This window comes from Elephantulus edwardii, unplaced genomic scaffold (genome assembly GCF_000299155.1).
Source record: "Elephantulus edwardii isolate Elephantulus edwardi_28Jun2011 unplaced genomic scaffold, EleEdw1.0 scaffold00040, whole genome shotgun sequence".
NCBI classification, from domain to species: domain Eukaryota; kingdom Metazoa; phylum Chordata; class Mammalia; order Macroscelidea; family Macroscelididae; genus Elephantulus; species Elephantulus edwardii.
The window spans coordinates 1226642-1250249 of record NW_006399790.1 but is presented as its reverse complement, the minus strand read 5'-3'; the positions used below and the strand labels follow the sequence as shown (position 1 = coordinate 1250249).

The following is a 23608-nucleotide window of genomic DNA, read 5'->3' as shown; positions in this document are numbered from 1 at the left end:
GTTGGCGCAGGATAGAGCAGGGTTTAGAGCTGTTGTGCATAGGGTCGCTATGAGTCGGAAACGACTCGATGGCACATAACAACAACAACAAGTAAAAGATGAGTGATTCAAACTCGCCACCTGCTCCTTGGGAGAAAGATATGGCTGGCTGCTTCTGTGAAGATTTACAGCATCAGAAACCTTACAGACAGTTCTACTCTGTCCCGTAGGGTCACTATGAGTTGAAATCAACTTGATTACAGTGGGTTTGATTTTGGGGGCATAGAGTTCAACAGACTGCCTTTTTTTTTTTCAAATTGAATATTTTATTAACATGGTAGTTGTCAACAGACTGCCTTTTCTCTCTTTTTGAATTAATTTTAATGAAAGTTTACAGAGACGGAGGGTTTCTAGTCACTCATTGTTGCACTTTTCTCCCTGCTCATCCCTTCCCCCAATTCACTCTTTTCCTTGAAAAGTAAAAGAAAAATTCTTTCATTGTTATGCAATCCCTCCCCTCAAGTCCACTCCAGTGTGCAGCCTTCATTCTGAAGTCCTGTCATGACAGTAATACACAATAATATATCCCTTTTAAACAGTTATCTCCCTCATCTGTTTCAATGCAGTACACATCATTCTTCCCCTCCTTCTCTGTCTTCCCTCAACCCTGATGTCAGTCCTGTTTTACAACAGTGGCCGTATGCAATATTTGTCCTTTTGTGACTAAGATATTTCACTCAGCATAATGTCCTCCAAGGTCATCCATTTTGCATAATATTTCAAGAGTTCCTTGTTTTTCAATGCTGCATAATAATCCATTGTGTGAATATACCAGAGCTTCTCTTATCTATTCGTTTGTTGATGGGCACTTGGGTTGTTTCCAGCTCTTTGCTATTGCGAACAAAGCCAAAATAAACTTGGGTGTGCATGAGACTGCCTTTTGAGAGAGGTCCATGGTACCAGAAATGTTCTAGGAATTTTGTGGGGTCTTGTGGAGACATTTAAATTTACTTTTGAAAGGTAAGTAGAAGTTCTTCATGTAGATTTCCTTTTGGAAAATGCTGATGCCTTAATTCAGCTTTGTCAGAGCTGCAGTTATTCCAAGTTAATGTATAGTTTGAGTAGAAAAGATCACAACAAACCTTAAAAAACATTAATTTATAAGGAGGCAGAGTAAGAGCAGAGACCATCAATGGAGAAGGAACTTTTGAGATGTAGAAATTGGGGAAGAGAGTTATGTTCAGAAAATCAAAGGAGGAACATTTCAGGGAGGACGGTAGCTCTGTTAAAATGTTTTTTCATCTGCTAATAATGGACAAGGGTGCTGTGGCCAACCCAGCCAGAGACACATTGTTTGTCTCTTTACCTTGCTTGAGTGAGTAAGAAATCATGTATGATACTGGCAGTCATGCCATCATGAGAATCAGTTTTACTGTGAAAAGTAAAAAAAAGATAATCCACCATCGGCTCCACAGGAGGAACATGGGCAGTCTCCTCCCATGTGTTTTATTGCCTGTGAAAACCCACTGGGGGGTTAGTTTTGAGTCAGTTCCGATTTGATGGTACTCAACAACAATAATGGAAAACCTGACTGCTTAAAATAATGAAAATTAATGCAGGCTCTTTATGACAGTGGGTCAACAATGTCATCAAGACCTTCTCTTTTTTTGGCTTTCTGCAATAAAATTGATTCTCTTGATTGCATGACTGCCAGTATCATACATGATTTCTTATTCACTAGAGCAAGTCAAAGAGACAAAACTCCCCTCCACTTGGTTTATGCCAGTCATTGCGTGTGGAGTTGTCAGAGCTGGTATTGACTCCACACAAAAAATACTGTTCACTCTAATTGGGCCACGTGAGGTCTGGTGTCTTGTTAAGGAACCAATAACAGTGCTGTTTTCTGATTGGTTTAGCTTTGTCAGGCTCAAGTCCTTTGGATAGAGTCACTTTATCTTAATCAGGAACATAACTCATTGAGTCAAAAACACCTCATAGCCAACCCTGCAGTGGGTTTTCAGGAGGCTGTAAATTGAAAGGGAAGAGATTGCCATTTCTTTCTTCCATGGAGCTGTTGGTGGATTTGAACTGCCAGAGAGTTGGCATCTTTAGGTTAACAGCACAACTCCCTATGGACTACGCCACTAGCACACACTTCAGAAGTGTAATAGAGGCTAAATGTGCAAGCCAGCAATGTGCATGTCCAAATGTGTGACTGTTGTTAGATGCTTTTGAATTGAGTATCACCTATGAACAACAGATCTGAACCCTGTCCTGTGCCATCCTCATCATCTCTGATGTACTTGAACCCATTACTGCAGTCAGTACATTTTGTCGAGGCTCAAAATCAACTGCTGTCAAGTAGATTCTGACTCATAGCAGCCCTAAGTTGGCTTTCTGAGGCTTTAAATTTTTTTCTCTTAATTTATAAAATTAAAATACAAATTTGAACAAATTCTATCAATTTACCTTACCCCCCCATCAAATTGTACAACCCAATGATTAATCCCCCCTACCTCTTGCACATCCACATGCCTCTGCCTCCAGCATCTCCTACCCCTCCTGGATCCTTACACTCATTCTACAATAACGGTTTTATACAATATTTATCCTTGTGTGACTGAGTTAGTTCACTCAGCATAATGCTCTCCTGTCTCTCCCAAGTTAGGTAATAATTTACAAAGTTATTGCTCCTGCGTGCTGCATAGCATTCCATAATTTCTCAATCCATTTGTTTGTGGTTGGACATTTGGGCTATTTCCATGTTCTTGCAATGGTGAGTAATGCTGATATGGCCATTGGTGTACAAATCTCCATTTGTGCCTCAGTTCTCATTTTCTCAGGGTATATTCCAAGTAGTGGAATATCTGGGTCATATGGAATTTCTATGTTCAGCTTTATGAAGAAGCGCCAAACTGCCTTCCAGAGTGGTTGCAGGACCACCAACAATGAGTAAGAGTTCCTTTCTTGCCACATCCTCTCTACCATCTTGCTGCCCTGTTAAACTTTGCCACTCTTACTGGAGTGAGATGGGACCTTATTGTGGTTTTGATTTGCATTTCTTCATGTGTCTGTGTGGCTGTAATTTGCAATAGGAGGACACTACCTGTCTTTTTTCCTTGCATCTGCTGGTGAATTTGAACCACTAGGATGCTCTGGTGGCTTAGTGGTAAAGAATTGTCCTGTAAATGCAAAGATAAGCAGTTCAAATCCACCAGCTGTGCTGCAGGAGAAAGATGGCCAGTCTCCTCTCATGACATAGTTTTTGAAAACCTGCTGAAGGGTCAGCTGTGACTCAGTTTTGACTTGACTATGGTACACAACAACAACAGTTTACAGCATGCACCTTGCTACAGAGCTCATTCTGCATTATCCAGTGTTTCTATAATAGAGATACCACAAGTAGATGACCAATTGGCAGTATCATGATGGATGGTGAAGAGATTGAGATTGTTAATAGCTTCATTTTGCTTGGCTCCACAATCAACACATTGGGTACCAGCAGTCAGGAAATTAAAAGATGAATGGCATTGGGAATGTCTGCTGTCAGGGTCCTCTTGCAGAATACTGAAGAGCAATGATGTCATTCTGGAGACTGAGGTGTACCTGATCCAGGCCATTGTCTTCACAGTCATTTGCTACGTATCAGAAAGCTGGACAATAACTAGGGATTATAGAAGGAGAATTGATGCCTTTGAGCTGTGGTGCTGGATAAGAGTATTGAATATACCATGGACTGCTAGTAGAACAAACAGGTTTGTCCTAGGGAGGGTGAAACTAGGCTGCTCCTTGGAGACATGAATTCTGAAGCTATATCTAACAAATTTTGGGCATGTTGCAAGGAGGGACCAGTCCTTGGAGAGGGACATCATGCTTAGGAGGGTGGATAGGCAGTGCAAAAGAGGAAGACTGTTGATGAGATAGATTGACTCAAAGAGACTCAATGACTGGGTGTATCAAAGACGAGGTTGGCTGAGAATAGAGCAGGGTTCAGAGCTGTTGTATATAGGGTCACTGTGAGTTGCAAGTGACTTGGCAGCATATAACAACAATAACAGTTTGGGTGGCTAGAAGCCCAAATTCAGGCTGCCAGCTCTAGAAAAAGGCCCCCTCTCCACCCTGTTGATGCTAGTAGAAAGTTCTTTTTTTTTTTCCGCAGCATCTTGATGATCTCCACATGCTTGCCTTCCCTGGTGTCAAGGAATTTCCTTGCACAGAGACCTGAGTCCAAAAGAACTCACTCCACTCCTGGCAATTCTTTTTTGTTGATACTTGGTACTTTCAGCTCGTTTTCCTGTTCTTTTATCGGTGGCACTCTTAATCCTCCTGAAACTATTTATTTAGCTCGTGGTTATTACATATATGCATTATGGAAGGGACACAACACAGTTCAATCCATGACAGAAGTGTTTCTTGCCTCAGGAGTGTACAGAGAGAGTAAGCTTTTATGAGACATTCTCTTCTCTGAGATGAAAGGGAAAAAAAACAAGGATAGGATTTTAGACTAGTGATTCTCAACTAGAATGGAACCACTCCCGTAAAGTGAAATTAGGGAACCTGTGGGGTTCATGGCAACTTTAGTTTCCTTGTGCAGGACCCTGAAATATATTTCTTATTCTAAGCCTTTCTTCTTGGCTATTTTTATTTACTGTCAAATAATTTTGCTGATGTGTGATGTGTCTAGATGGTTGATGTTATCCATAAATTTTGTTTCAGAATAGCAGAAGAGTGTTAGAAAATATTTGACATAAAACGGAGATTTTAGGTGTGTTATGATTCAGAGCCAGTGCTTCTCCAACTTTGAAGTGCACGCAACTCTTGTTATGATTCATTAGATTTGGGTTGGGTCATCAGAGTCTCCATTTTTTAAAGCAAATTCCCAAGTGATATAAGACTTGGAGTAGCAAGAGTTTGGTGGGATTTGCAGTTGCAAAAAAAGTAGGTGAGAAGCTTTGAAAGCTCTGCGGAGAACTGCAGGTCTGTACTGACCCTGGGAGTGAGGACAGAGAAAATCGTAATGGACAGGGTTTGAAAGTTAACAGCTTGAGTCAACAGGGATTGGAGGGCAAAGGGATTTATGGTATGTTTTGATGATAAAAGTACAGTGTATGTCACTAGTTGTGTTTGTTCAAGTGCTTAACCAGAACCTTGTTTTGATTTAGCTATTCATCTTCAGGTCGGTAGAGGGCACCAGTGGATAACAAAAGCCATTTGAAGCCAGCCCAACATTTACTTTCTGTAGGAAGTTGGTCTTCACTATGCTCCTGCAGGAATCTTAAATATTGAATGCATACACTCAATCCCAGGATCCCATCACTAGCGTTTGTTTATTACACAGATATTTATCATGGTCTACCTGTGGGCTAGACATTATGCTGGACTCGCATGTTTAAATGAAAAGACTCAGTTCTCATCTAGGAGATAAACCTGAACTGTCTTAGGTGCTTCTGACTCATAGCATCCTGGTAGGATAGAGTACAACTGCCGCATAGAGTTTTCAAGGTTGTAAAATTTTTTAAAATAAATTTTTATTTTATACTGTTTGGCTTAAAAGTTCGTATATTGTTTTTCACACTGGATCTTTCCCATTTTCTTTTTCCCATTCCTCCCTCTGCCCGTCATATTGTGAGACCCTATGATTAAGCACCCACCCCATCTTCAACCCTCTGTTCCTACCCTCCCTGCCTTGGATCTTTCTACATGTTTTAGTAGTTATCTTTCTGTTTCTACAATAATGGTCTTACACAGTATTTGTCCTTATGGGACTGAGTTAGTTCACTTAGCATAATGTTCTCCAGAAGTCCCTCCCAAGTTAGGTAGTGATTTACAAAATCATTGCTCCTGCATGCTGCATAGTATTCTATCATGTGAATGTACCGTAATTTCTTAATCCATTAGATTATGGTTGGACATTTGGGCTGTTTTCCATGTCCTTAGGATGGTGAATAATGCTGCTATGAACATTGGTGTACAAGTCTCCGTTTGTGTCTCAGTTGTCATTTTCTCAGGGTTTATTCCAAGCAGTGGAATAGCTGGGTCATATGGATATTCTATTTACTATGGAAGCTGACTGCCTCACCTTTCTCCCAGGGAGTAGCTGGTGCATCCAAGCTACTGACCTTGTGATCAGCAGCTTATTCTTTAACCACTTTACCACTGAAATTTAACAACACAGAACTACCAGCACAAGTGGATTTTAGGACCCTGCCAGTGTTTCTGATTTAGGGATCTAGGAAACTGGTTTTGAGAAAGCTCCCCATGTGACTGAAATGTCTGTTCTGGGAGCTCACAATGATTTTATCATTACTAGTCAAGCAAAGGTACTAAAAGTTGGGGAAAACGGCAGTGCTCTAAAGGTCTGTAAAATGTGTTGGGGAAATCTACAGCAGTGAGTTGCAACCTTGGTTTCACATTAGACACACCTGGAGAACTTGAAGTCCCAGCACCCGGGCTCCGCACCTGCAATCTCCAGGCCTCTGAAGTTGGAAGCACTTGGTGATTAACTGGAGGCAACCAGCCTGTGAACCACTGACTTAGAGGAAAGAGCACCAGCAGGGGGCGTCAGAAAACTGTAGAGAGGAAAAGGCTTGTGGTGACCTTCAAAGTGAGGCCTAGTGTGTTGAAAGGGTGTTCCTGGGAGGGAGGAAAAGTTCCTGCAAAGATACAGAAACAGAGAATTCAGCAGTGCTAAGACCTTGGGACAGGAATAAGACTAGCAACAGTTTTCAGTTGTGCAGATTAACTAATAGTCAAAGCTTAAGACAAAATAATCTTTTTTTCTTCAGTTTTTAGTTGGAATTTGATCGGAGACTGTTAATAGTGTTTTGAGGGTACATCACCTCAGGGCTCTGCCAAAAGCCTCTTTTATTTCAAAACGTGGTGATTGATCAGTCAGTTGGAGCCCATCATTTTCTCTGTCATTACAGCAGAGGCTTTAAACCACACAGGAGGAGATTGTCCTTCTTTCTCCCTCAGAACTGCTGGTGGATTCGAATCGCCACAGAGGTGCCTCATTTGGATTAGCAGTGTGGCATTCTAGGCCACCAGAGCTCCCTAGGAACAGTACAGTAGGAAGCAGCTTTTTCAATGTATTTGGAGGAAACTTGGATATTTAATACCGCATCATCAGATTCACATGTCTAGTTCACATTCCTTAAACAAATGTTCATTAGAACAGTCCAACTGTGGAGTAGACTTGGTGTTGGATGCTCCTGGGTACAAATGAAAAGACTCAGTTCTCATCCAGGAGCTAATTCCTAAATTTGACCAAGTTAGAGGCTACATGTTGGAAGAGGGAGAAGGGGAAATTTAAAGATGCTGCCTGGACTTTTTGCTTAGAAAATTGGGTGGTTTGGAAAAATACCCATTTAAGTAAGGATTTAGAAAAAGGGTGAGTTTAGTTTGAGGGGGCAGTAGGGGGTTTTGGTTCTGAATAGGCTGGGCTTGTTGAAGCGCTCATGGACGCTAAGAAGTGACCAGTTGTTCAAAGGACAGGGAGTTTTCATGAGAATGTAAGAGTTGTGGACTGGAGATTGGAAACTCCTCAGATGGTTTACACTAACTTTCCCTGAGAGAGAAAGTAACCTAAGAAAAGCTGGTCTGAGTCAGTGTTCTGGAAGGGCAAGGATGTGATATAATCAGAGTTCTGAGGTGACTTTGTCTTTGGCTGTCTATAGGGCGTTATTTATTACCTCACATGGTATTTGATCTTCATGCATTTTCGGAATTTTTTTCCCCATGGAGAGTTAATAAGACAAACTAAAAAGACAATTACAGTGTTAAATAGCAAAGACTATAAAGATTTTGCATCTCTCAGAGAATTCTTCTTGAGGAATTTGAGTGAATACATTTTCAGTCATACACAAATAGATATTTTGCAGAGTTAATTGGGTTTATTTTCCTTTTCTACCCTTCAAAGAAGTTGGCAAGTAGATCGCAAAGAACAGAAAACTGCCCTGCAGCTCTGGAAACCATCTGAAAACAAAAGCACCGACAGATTCTAGTTGTTTTTCTGGTTTCTAGCCAAGTGACCTTGATGAGATTTCTTAACCTTTATTCCTTATCATTGCAGTACTGTGGGAACAGTAAGTAATATGTTTCTCCACATTGCATGGGGCTCAGATGAGAAAACATGCAAAAAGAACCCTTACAAAAGCCCTCTGTTAATGTATTTTTAATTCCTTTGCTTCACTTCTGTCAGACTGTGAAGTGATTTGTGGTTGCAGGTTAACACTACAGACTTAGAAATGTACAAAATGGAACAAACTCTGATGCACTTCTCATTGAGGAGGAAAGGCTCCCTGGGACACTAGCATTCTCCCATCTATTTCTAAAACACAGAAAAGGACTCATAAACACATAATTCTCTTTCTCTCTCTCATATTCATGCACACTCATTCACTCTCATTGCCTTTCAGTGGAACAAACTCATAGCTGACCCTTCAGTAGGTTTTCAGAGGCTGTAAATCACATAAGAGGAGATTGTCCATCTTTCTTCTACGGAGCAACTGGTGGATTTGTAGCACATACGTGCCTTTGGATTGGCAGCATAATTCCTTACCCGCTAGGGCACCAGAGCAAATGCCTCTCCATTATAACGAAAAGAGAAAGATGATTAAGAAAGAAATGAGTGAATTATACCTTACTAGAGTGGGGAGATCAGAGAAAAATGAAGGAGAAAAGTAGTGCTCTAGACATCTATGATAAATGAGTTTATTACTTCTTGAGGCCTGTGCATGCTTGTAGACTTTAATGAAACGAAGGTTTAATTTATAATCTGCATGGGTGTCTTCCACACCCAAGTCTTTTCTAGCCTAGACTGGAAATTTTAGATGCTGGGAAATGAACTTTGATATTTGTGTGGTATGTTTAATTGCTGTAAGTAATTAAATGTACAACAAATCTTTACAGCAACAATGCTTGTTCCAAGAGTTCAGGGTTAGGTAGACTTACTTATAATGTGTCAAGAAGTGCCAAAAATATTTTTAACATAAAGCAATTGATGAGTTTGTGCCCATTACTCTAATGCTTAGATGTAGTTGCAATCAGTTCATACAGTGTGAAACTTTAGATTTTTTGGGGTGGAGAGGGTTATATTTTAGAATTTGGAAGGGTTTTTTTCCCCCTTTTGCTGGATTTTCCTTTTTGTTGCATATACTCTTGCCAGTTTTATTAAAAAACTTTAACCTTTTTAATGTTGTGGAATTTTTAACCTGTGTTCATTTTTCGTGAACTTAAAAGAAACAACACTTTAGAGCAAGAGTCATCGAGTTTCCAATATGGTTAAAGTAGGTAAGTTTGAGTATTAAGCTATATTCTCATGATACACATTAGCTTTTAGACATTATGGTCAAGATAGTTATATTTTGAATGAATTATTGTTTTAAAGGCACTTTAGGTACAGTTACCCTTTGTGTTGCTAACTCTTTGAAGCAGTGGAGTATGCTTTACCCCAAGCCCACACTGGCTCCAACTTAGGGCTGCTTTGTTTGGTTTGGTGAAGACGCAGAGCCTCTGTGGGAGCTGAGGACAGAGTCACACAAGTGCACGGTCATGACCTTAGTTTGAGAGGGATACCCAGTAGCGTTTTGTTTTTCAGATACATCTGTTCATTCCTTTGAAAAGTTCTTTCAAGTAGGATATGTGAAAATAATCAATGTTCTTTCTTCCTTTTTCCCTATTCCACAAAGTTCAGTCCTTGTGAAAGAAATAGCCTGTTTGCCTTTGTTCTTGCTGCATTGCCTTGCCCCTCCTATTAGAGGTGCTGATTCATGTGTTGTTTTATGCCTTGGGTTAGGCTGGCGAGGAAGTAAGCAAAAAGTGATACCAGGTTTCTAATAAGTTTCCTAAATCATCTGTTTATGGATTACCTCACTTGGCAAATATTGACTTTGAGATTTTTTTTTTAAAGTCATACTGTTTGGAAGTAGTACTGTTTAAACTTCTGTGAATAGTCCAAGTATTTCTTTTTCTTGTTTTGGTTCCTTGATTTCCAGAGGTTTTCATTACAACCCCAGATTATGATCAGACAAATTGAGCCTTGTACCTAGTTCGTATTTTAGGAAATTTGTGATACTTTTTCCCCTTAAAGAGGGAAAAAAGCGTATGAATAATTGAGATGAGTTAAAGGCAGTTAACATCAATGCATTTGGAGTTTTCTATGCAGCCATTTATTAGGACATGAAACATGCATCTAGAATAGATTTTGCTTTGACAGAACTCTTTCTCCTGGAAGATGGGGATTGTTTTTTAATTGCTTGAAGATGCACAGAAACATTTTGAAAAGCAAGACTGAAAGTAAATGATCTCATATGATTTTTTCCCCTATTTATATATCTCATGTGGCAATGGGACAGGGGTATCAGAGACTGTGAAATTGTCTCAGGATATGGCAGGTTTCAGAGCTGTTGTTCATACGGTCACTATGAGTCACAGATGACTTGATGGCACACAACAAACAACAACATACATACCTTAACTTGAAAAAAAATGGATTTTTTTAGGATGCCATTCTAAGAAAAGAAGGGAGTTTTGATGGCCTAGTGAATGAGGAATTGAGCTGCCAACCCAAAGGCAAGGGGTTCAAAACCATCAGCTGCTCTGCAGGAGAAAGATGATCAATGTCTTCCCATATGGTGTACAGCTTCAGAAAACTTGCTGTAGGGTCAGCTTTGAGTCAATTCTAATTTAGTGACAGTTGTTGATTTCCAGAGAGAGAGAAAAAAAATGTACATATTTTGGAGTTTTCAGAAAGCAGTGGTAAAGTTTTCTCTGAACAAGGAAGTTAAAAATAAGTTTAGATCATGGTGAATTACACATTGCCTATGTCCCATGTTTATGAAACCAGCATAGCCCAACTTGGTGACTCAAAACCTGTCTAAATGAACAATTATCTCACTCCTTGGCCCTGAGGTTTCCTTCCTGTTAATCAGATAAGGTTTTGGGTTTGTGTGTGTGTTTTTTCTCTCTCAATTTAATAAAATCTGCTATCTGTGAAGTAAAACAATTACAGATGAGACACACTGTATTTACTTTGCTGAACTTATGTTGTGGTGAATTCTGCTCTCCAATGATAAACCAGAACTTGGGTTTCTGTGAGGAAAAAGATAATGCTAATTTGAAAAGGGCCTCATTTTTTTCCTCCCTTATCTCTTTAGTCTGTGCATACTGGATGAGGAAGAACTAGGAAGTATCAGCCAGTATAGGACAGAGTGACAGAATTGAAGGCTTCTCATAAAATTTCTTTTTGTCATACTTGAAAAACAATTTTTTTCTAGCCTAATTATTTAAAATTTGGCTTAATAATCTTTATTCTGAAGCATGTTAGTATGATTTTGATTTCTTTTGTTGTTAAGGTACAAGTGCTTACTTAATACATCCACATGAATGCCTGTCAAAACAGCCATCTTGAGAGAAAAGATTTCATTATCTTCGTAGATTTATTTCAAAGACAGTATGACTGATTAATGTTTTTGTTTGGATTTTTTTTAAATACCATTATTGGTCAGAACTTTTTGCCTCACTTCATTTGAAATTATCTCCTTACTGGCAAATTCTCTAGAATAGTCTTAGGAACCATTTGTTTTTTGTTTATTATAAACCCAATCAATATCCATTGTGAAAACTTCAGGAAATATGATAATACCAAAGAATTGCCCAGATATGTCATGGAAAAGGTGCAGCCAGGTTGCTGCTGTAGGAAAAGGTAATGGAGCTTTTTCTCACATACTTTAGGCATGTTGCTAGGCTATACTGTTCCTTGGAGAGAAATCTCATGCTTGGAAAGGTGGAAGATTGGCAAAAGAGAGGAGACCCCTCAACCAGATGCATTTACATAGTGACTGCAGCAATGGGCTTGAGGGTGTCAGAGATTGTGAGGATGGCACAGGGTAGGACAGTGTTCAGATAGGGTCACTATGAGTCATACTTGACTCAGTGGCATTTAACAACAACAATAAAGAACTGCACTTTGTATCTCTCCTCATCTATAGAGAGCCACTGTTAATATCTTTCTAGACTTGTTTCTGGGAGTACTAATATACACCTTTGGTATGACATTAAAAACTGAAAACCTCGATGGTATAATAAAATGAAACAAATCACAAAACCTCAAAATGTACTGCCATCTAGTGGGCTCAGGCTCGTAGTGACCCTCCATCAGTTTTCTGAGGCTGTAAATCTTAACGTGAGGAGTTGGCCCATCTTTTTCCTGCAGAGCCCTTGAACTACTGAAAATCTGTGCTGCCTTTTGATTAGCTGAGCAACACACTAAGAACTGTGATATTACACCACAAACCTTTCTTCCCTTTTCAAAATAAATGCCATTTTCCTAACCATCTTTTCCCACTTACTTACTCCCACATTGATAGTTATTCTCTCATAGGCATAAACTTTTATCTGAAGGCATTTGAACATGGAAGTCAGATGATCACATATGTGGACAGTAGATTTTAGATAAAGACAATATATCATTGATCAATTTGTGTAGAAGTTGTCAACTGAGAACCTAACTTGCTATGTAAACTATCACCAAAAACACAATAAAATATTATTTAAAAGGGAAAAAGTCTTGGCATTTAAAAAGTAAGTTTGCCATATAAATGGTTGTAGGTCATTCTGAGTGTTTGAATACTCAAGGTTACTACTTTGAAGAGAAAAAAATATACCTTTAAAAAACTCTGTAATAATGAAATATCTTTTCCTTGTGAAAAGCTTTGGACTGGTTCAGATCAGTTCAGTTGCTGCTAATGGACTGAAATTGGAACAAACCTGAATTTTCAAGATTTGAATGAAATGGATGAAAATTGAAAACACATTGCTGTCCAGTTGGAACTGACTCATAGCTCAGCCACTAGCAGGTTTTCAAGAGGCGATTTTTTTCCCCGCAGAGCAGCGAGTGGATTCAAACTGCCAGAGAGACACAGCCTTTGGGTTAGCAGTGCATCTCTCTACAGACTATGCTACCAAAGCTTTCTAAATAGATGAACCCTCTTATTTCTATACTTACTGTTTTCTAGGAGTTGTTCCTCTCAAGATTATGCCGGGATACCACCCTATTCGTGCCTAAAAACTGTGATGGTTACACTCTCAGTAGTAGCTGGCTAGCCTTTACCTGAGAAGCAAGAAATTTGGAGCAATATTGCTTTAAAATGAAGACCTTTCAAGATGGACAGTTAAAACTTTTTTCACTGCTTTATGAATAACTTCTTAGTTATTTTTAGACACAGTTACATTAATGATCCTCTCATCAACTCAGAAAAAAGGGGGAACCCCACCCCAGTCTTATTGCTGTCTAGTTGATTCCAACTTTCCCCCTCATGGAGATCCCCAGTGCAGTAGGGTAGAGCTACTCCATAAGATTCTCTTAATTGTAATCCTGATGGAATCAGAGTACCAGGACTTTCCCCTCACAGTGCCACTAGATGAGTTCAGATGGCTAACCTTCCAGTTAATAGTCAAGCATAAAACTTTCTGAGTGACCCAGGAGCCATTAAACTAAAAAGCACTTACTGTTTTTCACCTCTCTGCTCTCTGTTCATCCAATCTTGTGGATGGGAGCTCTGGTGTACTAGTGGTAAGGAGTTGCACTGTCATCCCAGAGACATGTGGTTTGAATCCACCACTGTTCTGTGGGTGAAAGATGGACAGTCTCATTCTATGTTATTAACTTCCTCTGAAAACCCAATGGAGGTTCAGCCATGGGTCAGTTCCAACACAGCAGTACACAACAACAGCAATAGGTCTAGGTATTTTGTTGTTATGTATCATCAATTTGGACATGACTCCAGTGGGTTTTCAGAGGCAGTAAATTTCACAGGAGTAGATTGCCTATCTTTCTCCTGCAGAGCAGCTGGTGGATTCATACAGCCTACTTTTGAACTGGCAGTGCAACTCCTTACCACTAAGCCATCAAAACTCCCTAGGTATAGATATGTTAATATTCTTTATGTACTGTTGAATTGGAACCAACTCATAGCTAACCTTCTAGTGGGTTTTCAGAGACAGTAAATCACATAGGAGGAGTCAGCCTCTTTCTCCCATGGAGCAGCTGGTGAATTTGAACTGTGTGCCTTTGGGTTGGCAGCCCAGCTACTTGCCATAAAGCCACCAGAGCTCCCTATAGGTGTAAGTATAGGGTGTATAAATACAAAGTGAGACATGGCTCCTATCCACAAAGAGCTTCTAATCTGGTAGACTTTTTAAATAGGCCAATTATGAAAGAAAAAAAAAAAGCAATGAATTCTTATCGTGAGGCAGTTCTGTTGTTATTGTTGTTTGGTGCCGTCGAGTCGTAGACGACTTATAGTGACCCTATGAACGAACGGCCTGAGCACTGTTCATACATAGAGTTTCCGGAGGCAAGCCATTTCGGAAGTGGATGCCGCTCCTGCTTCCAGGCTTGATTTAGTCTGGAAGCTCCAGCCAACACTGTCCACCATGGGTACCCATTACCACGATTGGCACATCACTGTCACAGTGTTCAGCATCACTGCAAGCACGAGTTACCTCTGTACAGCAATGCACAGACCAGTGCTATACCACCTAGAAGAATGTTTGACAGGAAAACAATTTGAACCTGGCCGAGGGCCACAGATGAAAATCACCCACCTTTGGCTTGGTAGCATAGCTTCCTTCCACTAGGCCAATGTAGCTCTCTCTTGGTCGTCGTCATTGTTATTGTTGTTTGATGCCGTCGAGTCGTAGATGACTCAGCGACCCTATGAACAAACGGCCTGAGCACTGTTTGTACATAGAGTTTCCGGAGGCAAGCCATTTCGGAAGTGGATGCTGCTCCTGCTTCCAGGCTTGATTTAGTCGGGAAGCTCCAGCCAACACTGTCCACCATGGGTACCCATTACCACGACTGGCAAATCACTGTCACAGTCTTCAGCATCACAGCAACCACGAGTTACCTCTGTACAGCAACGCACAGACCAGTGCTATACCACCTAGAAGAATGTTTGACAGGAAAGCAATTTGAACCTGGCCGAGGGCCACAGATGAAAATCACCCACCTTCGGCTTGGTAGCGTAGCTTCCTTTCCCCTAGGCCAATGTAGCGCTCTCTTTGTCGTTGTCATTGTTATTGCTGTTTGATACCGTCGAGTTGAGTCATAGACGACTCATGATGACCCTATGAACAAGCGGCCTGAGCACTGTTCATACATAGAGTTTCCGGAGGCAAGCCATTTCAGAAGTGGATGCCGCTCCTGCTTCCAGGCGAGGCAGTTCTACAGAAAGATAAAGCCAGAATAGAAATTCTAGCAAGGAACCTGACTTTGCAGTCCAGGAAGCTGGAAAATACCAGAGGAGAAATTTAGGGAGTTCAATTTTTGGGAAAAAAAGGCAGAGTGGCATAGAGATAAGATTCGAGGATGAGTTGGGGTCAAATAATAACAGGCTTTGTTTGATTCACATGAAAGTAACAAGTAATAAATACTGAAGGATCTCAAATGAAGAATCGAGTCTGCAGTTTAGAAAAACCATTCTTTTTTTTTTTAGTTTTGTTTTATATTTTTTATTGCTTTGTTTACAAAATTTGGTATGCATTATGTTTCACACAATTCTTCATCCACACTGTGTTTTATACAATCATTCTCATTCGTCATGTTTCATAAAATCACTCACCATTGGACCTTGCCCACCATTACCCTGTTTTTTCCTTCCAGATCCTTCCCTGTTCCTTGCCCCCCCTCCAACCACCAAACTGTATAGCCCTGTGGTTTTGCCCCTACTTATTCTCCCTCTTCATTCCCCCTTCTGCCCCTTGAGTTCTCATACGTGTTTTATTAGTTATCCTTCTATTTTTATAATAATTATCTTCTGCAGTATTTGTCCTTATGATACTATTAGTTCACTCAGTATAATACTCTCTCTTCAGCCTCTCCAAAGTTATAACCAAATGGTTTGAGAAATTTTGGTAAATTCACACAAGGGAATACTATATAGCATGCAGGAGCAACAATTTTGTTGGAGTTATTTGCTGGTTTAAGACTAAAAACTCATTGCTGTCCTGTTGGAACCACTTATAGCTAACCCTCCAGCAGATTTTATTTTGTTGGCTTTTTACCATAAAGCTGGAACCAAGCCATAGCTGATCCTTCAGTAGCTTTTTCAGAGGTAATTGATCATGCAAGAGAAGATTGCCCATCTTTCTCCCACAGAGCGACAGGTAGATTTAAACCACATACCTTTGGGTTGATAGTGCAATTGCTTGTCAATAAGCATCCAGAGTGCTCGGCTAGTAGGGTTGGGGTTTAATTTGGTATTTTTGTTTTTGTTTTTTGCCTAGTAGGTTTTTAAAGGTTGTGAATAGCACAGGAGGAGACTGTCCATCTTTTTCCTTTGAAATATTAGGTGGGTTAAAACCATTCTTTTTAAAAAATAGAATAAATGAGGCTTCATGACTAATGAAAATTTTGTTCACATGGTAGGTAAGCACTTGGATAATAACAAAAAAATTAATGGTTTAAACTTACTTTTTCTGGGAGAAAGATGTGTCTATCTGTTTCAGCTTTTGAAATCATATGGGGCAGTTCTGTTATGTCCTTCAGGGTTCCTATGCATTGAAGCAGAAGCTCTGATGGCTTAGTGGTAAGGAGTTGCGCTGTTGTGCTGCCAACCCAAAGGCACATGGTTCAAATCCACCAGCAACTCCGTGGGATAAGGCTGGGCAATCTCCTGTGCGATTAATTGCCTATGAAAACCTCCTGGAGGTCAGCTATGAGTCTGTTCTGACTCGATGATACATAACAACAATAAGAGCAACAGGTTTGGTTTCTCTTGTTAGTGACCAATAGGATGAGGAGGGGTAAAGATGACCAGTTTCTCAGTTGTTTGTCTAGTTGGGTGGTGGCACCATTCTTGAGAAAGAAGTGAAGAAAGGGGCAGGTCTGGGGTGAGGATGAGCTTTTGGACACGTTAGCTTTGTGGAACTTGGGTCCTAGCCAAGTGAAATATTCAGAAGTAATAGGGTGAGTCAGGAGCTCAGGTAAGAAATTTGATCTGGAGCTGCATATCTTAAAATCACTGACTTCATGTTGAAGCACTGGATGTGAGTAACTCTTTCAGGAGAGCAAGACACAGGAAAATACCACGTTAGGGAATTCAGATTGGAGAAATTACCACTAGGTGAAATAATGGGAAACTGTTGGCTCTTGATGGCATGTGTGTATGTGTGTATGTGTGTGAGAGAGAGATAATTTTAACTTCATTCCATAGATTTGCCCCTGTGCATGTTTTACTTATATAGTTAAATTCTTAGGAGCTGCTATCTTTTGAAAATTAAGCTAAAGTGACCTTACATTTTTAAGTTGCTAACAATATGTTTTTTAAGCCCGTATCTTTAACAAAACTTGAGTAAATTGATTTCTTATCAAGTGCAATGTACCTGTCAAGGCTTCAAAGGAAAAAAAATGCCCAAACAACCTACCTCATTGCTGTCCAATTGGAACGGACTCCTAGTTGTCCCTCCAGTGGTTTTTCAGAAGCTATAAATAGCATTGGAGAAGATTGCCCATATTTCTTCTGTGGAGGCTTAAGTGGATTCAACCCACCGGCATGGTGGGGCCTTTGAACTAGCAGCGCACCTCTCTACAGACCCCACCAGAGCTCCAGGAGTGACTACAGCTGGTCATATACTCACATTATGAACATTCCTTTTGTAGCATTGAGTAAAAACTTATAATTGCTGTTTCAGGTAATTCAGAGATCTGTGGGCCCGGCCAGCCTAAGTCTGCTCACCTGGAGAGTCTATGCTTCATCAAAGAAGGACACGCCTGAAGAAGATTCCGTCAAGGTTGATGAGGTAACATGCTGTTGTCATACAGTTCTTACATAACATGGATCAGGAAGATGTGAATGCTGAGAATAAGGAAATAGTTCTCAGTAGTTGTGTGTAAAACCACTAACCTATAGTTCCTTCAACAAATAAACTTTAATAGTACTTAGCTAAGGACATAATTAAAGAATATTTCATACATTTTTAGTAGAGAATCTGTTATGTCTGTCAGTTATAAGCACATGAACTCTTGCCAGTGGTCTGCCAGATTCTAGACTGCTTATGAAGCTAGTAAAACATCTGGGTTATATTGAATCCCTAAGTATTAAAGAAATCTTCTCTTCATTGTTTGCATTCCCTTTTTTAATATGCCCTCTCCTAAATTTTTTTTTATTATGAGTTTCTGTTGTCTTTGAAGAAAATGTTATTGGGCAGATTATCATGGGCAAGTTTATTTAGTTATATCCATGTTAAGTTAGGTAGCTTAGCTTTTGACTTTTACCCTCTTCTCAGGCCATAGACTAGAGGCATTTCTGAAGGATGAAGAAGGTTGCCACCAGTGTGTGAAAAGTTTTTCCCCTGAGTGGTAAACAAATTTATTCTGCACCAGACTGATCATTTGATCTAATAACCTACTTTTCTGTTGCTTTCAAGCTTTTTTCTTTTTAAGCCCACTTCCCATCTACCCTTGAAAGTAATAAAATCCTTTTACTAAACTAAAATGGAGTGCCAAATACCAGTATAAAATTGCTTAAGGGGAGATTCCTTAGTTGATACTGTGGGACTGAGTCTTGATTCTGTTGATCTACAAAAAGGAAATAAGTAAGGTGTAAAGATTATTTGAGGTAAGGTTTAGGGTGCATGTAACTATTCCTAAACTCAGCGGCCATCAGGTTGGTTTTGAATTATAGCACTTCCCTAGGACAGAGTAGAATTTCCCATCTAGTTTCCAAGGCTGCAAATCTTCATGGGAGCAGACTTTCTTATCCTTCCCCTGCAGAGCTGATGGTAGATTCAAACCATTGACCTTTTGTTTAACAGCTAAATACTATAACCATAGCACCTTTTAAAATCCTCAGGATTATTGTAATTCACACATTAGAAAGCTTATGCCTACAAATTTGATGTTGTTGTTGTTATGTGCCATTGAGTCATTTGTGACTCATAGCGACGCTAAGTACAACAGCCCTAAACCCTGCTCTATCCTGTGCCAATCGCATTGCCTCTGACACACCTATCCCGATTACCCCAGTCACTGAATCAATCTACCTCATAGTTTATTGTTATTTTATAAATGTATACAGTTTTAATTTTTTTTTTTTATGTATGCAGCTTTCACTCTATTCAGTTCCAGAAGCTCAATCTAAATATGTAGAAGAGCCAAGGACTCGACTTGAAGAAAACATTTCACAGCTACGACAGTTTTGCAGTCCATATATAACATGGTGTCAGGTACAATTGTTCTGAAAATGGAATCAGCACATTTCTCTTTAGAATCAATAGTGAGATGTCTCTGTTGATGGCATACTTTTTGGAAAAGGAACAGTAAAGGAGCCCAACTTAGAGTACCCCAAATGTTAATCTGCATCATCTCTGGGAATCGGGGAGGACAGAAATGCCCTTGCTCCTGGTGGCAGCTGATGCCATAGCTGCAGAGAGAATTCCCCTTTCACTGGGCAGCATGTGGTACCTTGAGAGAGAAGAGTGATAGCTATTTTGTCTACAAGAGAGACAGTGGAGCTGTAACTCTAGTCAGAGTAAAAGGATGCAATACAGACTTTTATATTGGACAGAATCAAGGAGCTTTTCTTCTCCCAATGAATCTACCATTAGTATAATTTTAAACAAATACAGACTAATTTAACTTTTAGTAAAATTTGAATTAGCAAGAGAGAAGTGGGTATTGATTTGTAGGATTTTTTTCTTTCTTTCTGAATAGGGTTCATATCTGTTGTTCTTATGGTTGCTATGAGTCATGTGTGACTCAATGGCACCCAACTACTACAACAACATGATTATAGAGCATTTTGAATGTCAGGAGGTAAATACAAAATGTGGATGGAATGACATATTTGCATACTGAACCATTTACCTCTAAAGGCCGAAGAGCTACATTTAGTGTTATTGCATTAAAAAATACTTTGTACATGTATGTGTTGTGAAGTGTTTTGACTTTATTGTCTTGTTCTAGATTGTGTGTTTGAAAATGTGCACAACATCAAGAATATTTTTAAACTATTGGATAATTCTTGATACTTGATTAGATAAATTCTGAAGATTTGTGAAAGTATTTTTAAATTATATAGTTCTGACTATTGCTATTTCCAACTTTTTTTTAAATTGGAGATGTACTTTGTTTTTTTTATCTCTCAACCTAAGGTTGCCTTTTGGTTTTGATTTTCTTTTAACTTCTGTACATAATTCTCAGTGCACTAAAATGTTTCTTCTCTAGACAGTAAAGTAGTTTTCAACATGTTTGTTTGCCCTTCTAATAAAGAAGCTTGCTTGTGAGTGGTTTTATTTGCCCACAGAATGAAGTCTTTTTGAATAGAACTCTTAATTCCTCACTTATTTTTCAGACCAACAATTTCTAGCCTCTTTCTTCAAGAACTAATTTTTCCTGATAGTAAAATTTATATGAGCAAGAGAAGTCAGTATTGATTTGTAAGATTTTTTTCTTTTTCTTTCCAAGAGGCAGGAAAAATCAATAATAGATTTTTATGAAGGTGTATTCCATTTTCTTTATGTTCTTTAGACCTATCTCCCCAATCCAGGTTTATTAATGAAAGCTATTAAAATGAATCTTTTTTCGAAGTAGCAAATAGTTCGGACATCTGATATTTATGTGTCTCCAGTCCTTACTATAGGTTTCCTGAAGGTGAATCCCTTCTAGCTAGTCCCTTGTTTCTTTTTAGATCTTTGTTGTTCTTGTGCAAGCCTGTTGTTTAAAGAATGTTGACACTTCTTTTGCTTCAGAATTAATATAAACATCTCTCCAAATGTGGATAAAGGCTGCTTTGCCTCTTTTACACTGATGCTGCTTGCTTCCAATGCATAGTGCTCTGATACAGGCTCCAAAGTAATCATCTTTTTGAAAAATCAAGGAATAGGCTTAATATGAATGGCAGATTCAGTTACATAGGGAAAAGATTGCCACATTAGTTATCTTTAGCCTGTTTTCTTCAGTTTTAATAAGGCAGTTAAGACGAGCTTGTTGAAATACCTTTGTCTCGAATCTTTGCTTCCTGTGGTAATACAGTAAGCCTTTCTGCTGAGCAGTTTGCTAGGAAGGAAAATTTTTTAAAAAATGGAAAATACCTCCTTTTGTTAATAAAAAAATTATTCAGTAAATACTTACATATTTATTTTGTTACATTACCAATTAGCAGTTCTACTTTACTCAGTCATTTTCTTCTCCCCTTTTTAGGAAAAGTACTTCTATGCTAAGCCCAAGATGCAAAATATTGTTCAATGGGGGGTAGGTAAGTTGATTTTTAACGTAGGCATAATCAATTACTTCTTTAATTTGGTTGTCTTTAACTGGGTTCCCTGGAAAGGCTTCCGGAAATCTATGAATGTTGTAGGATTGTTTGCAGAATTTCAGAGTTATGTGGAGTTTTCTTGAGATCAGATTTAATACTTTCATCAGATTCAGATTTGATCATAGTGCCCCTAAATAGATAAGAACCACTACTACAGCAGGTAAGTCAACTCAAGAGCCTTAGGATTATTGAGCTAGTGAGTGCACAAATACTCTTAAACGGAGTTCACCGTCTGTTCTGAGACCAAACAGGAACTGAGGTCATTCCGATTCATAGTGACCCTGTAAGATGGAGCAAAACTACTCCATAGAGTTTCCAATACTACAGATCTTGAAGGAAATGGACTTTGAGAGCTTTCTTTCACAGAGAGGTTCGTGGGTTGGAACCGCTGACTTCTCATTTAACAGCTGAACTCTTCAACCACTGCACCACTCAAGCTCTTTATAAATTAATAGACACTAAACCTAAAACCTATTGTTGTCAGGTCAGTTCTGACGCATGGTACCCCTCCATTGAGTTTTCAAGGCTGCGAATCTTTGGGTTTTTTTTCCTTGTGCTTCCCCCCCCCCCGTATTTATTTACTTGTACATTTATTTGAATGAAAGTTCATAAATCTTATCTTTTGTGATTTTATTTTGTGGGTTTTTTATTTGCTTACAAAATTCTTATACATTTGGTTTCACAGTATTTATTCACATTGTGTTTTATCTAATCATTCTCATAATCACTATTTCATTTCATCATTCATACACTTTTTAAATACACATTTTGTAATGTGGTGTTGGTGGTGGTGGTGGTGGTATGTGCTGTTGAGTTGCCTGCGACTCATAGAGACCCTACGTAAAGCAGCTCTGAAGCCTGCCCTGTCCTTACTGAGCCTGTCTCACTGATTCTGACATACCAACTCCCATTAATTACAATTGATTCATATATTTAATGAATATAATTAGATAATTCAAATCCACCAGCTGCTCTACAGAAGAAAGATGAGCAGTTTTTATTATTATTATTATTAAATTTTATTAGTTTTAATGAACATTTACAGGGATTTTGGGTTTTCATTCCTTCATTGCTGCACCATTCTCTCTACCCTCCTCCCCAGTTCGTTCTTCTCCCCCCCCCCATGTCTGTTTTAATTGTCCAATTGCCACAGTGCTTGTCAAAGTCAGTTCTGGTTAACCTCCTCTGTCAGTGTGTCCTTTGCCATTCCCTATCACTCCTCCCTGAGAGAGACTTCACCCTGATTCATAAGGAAAAGGGGATGGCGTATTCTCTTAGCTACTTCCTGCTGAAAAGGGATGCTGTGGGTTTCAAGATGAGCAGTTTTCAACCCTGTGATTTACAGCCTGCTGAAACTCCTGGGGAGGGTCAGCTGTGAGTCAGTTCCAGCTCTGTGGCACATAACAGCAATAGTATTTACAAGGTCTGATCAACCCCTTATTATTATAGCTTTTCGATTTACTCAACTAATCTATTTATTAATTTTTACTTCAGTCTCCTACCCTTGCCATCCCTGATATCCATCCAAGGATTACTCTAGTTGTGTGTGAACTTTCTTTAGCTTTTTATAAATAGTCTTTATACCATAATCACACAGAAAGACAAGCAGCCTCCCATGTGATTTCCTGCCTCTGAAAACCCACTAGAGAATCCACTATGAGTCAGTCACAGCTTGACAGTATATAACAACATAATACCATAATAATCTTTTGTGACTGACTTACTTCACTTAGCATAATGTCCTATAAGTGCATTCATGCTATGCAATGTTTTGTGAATTCTTTGTTTTTTAGTGTTGTAGAATACTCTGTTGTGTGAATGCACCATAGTTTCTTTGTCCCTGCATCTGTTGGTAAACACTTGGGTTGTTTCCATTTCTTTGATATTGTAAGTTGTACTGTAAATAATGAGTCTGCACATATCTGTTCATGTGGCAACCCTTACTTCTTTAGGATATATATTCCTAGTAGTGAGATGGCTGAATCAAATGATATTTCTACTTCCAACTTTCTAAGGAAGTGCCAGACTGCTTTCTATAGTGGATGCACTATAACATTCCCAACAGCAGTGTATGAAAGTTTCATTCTTTCTAAACCATCACCAGCATTTGGTGTTTGCTTTTAATGAACTCTGCTATTATTGCTGGGGCGATATAATGCCTCATTGCTGTTTTGATTTGCATCTCTAATAGCTAGTGATCTTAAGCATTTCTTCATGTGTTTGTCTACTTTGAAAGAACATCAAAGTGTCTTTTCATTTGCTCTGCCCATGTTGTAGTTGGGTTGTTTGTCTTTTTCTTGTTGAGGTGT

General features: G+C 39.2%; 1 protein-coding gene across 1 annotated transcript in view; it reads left to right on the top strand.

Annotated features, from left to right (window-relative positions):
* The window catches only part of APOO (apolipoprotein O), an 85458-nt gene that overhangs the window by 5467 nt on the left and 56383 nt on the right, over positions 1 to 23608 (top strand). Inside the window, exons 2-4 of the mRNA XM_006885075.1 lie at positions 17672 to 17784; positions 19090 to 19209; positions 21185 to 21239. Coding sequence (XP_006885137.1) covers positions 17672 to 17784; positions 19090 to 19209; positions 21185 to 21239 — 288 coding nt within the window. The remainder of the gene's footprint in view (positions 1 to 17671; positions 17785 to 19089; positions 19210 to 21184; positions 21240 to 23608) is intronic.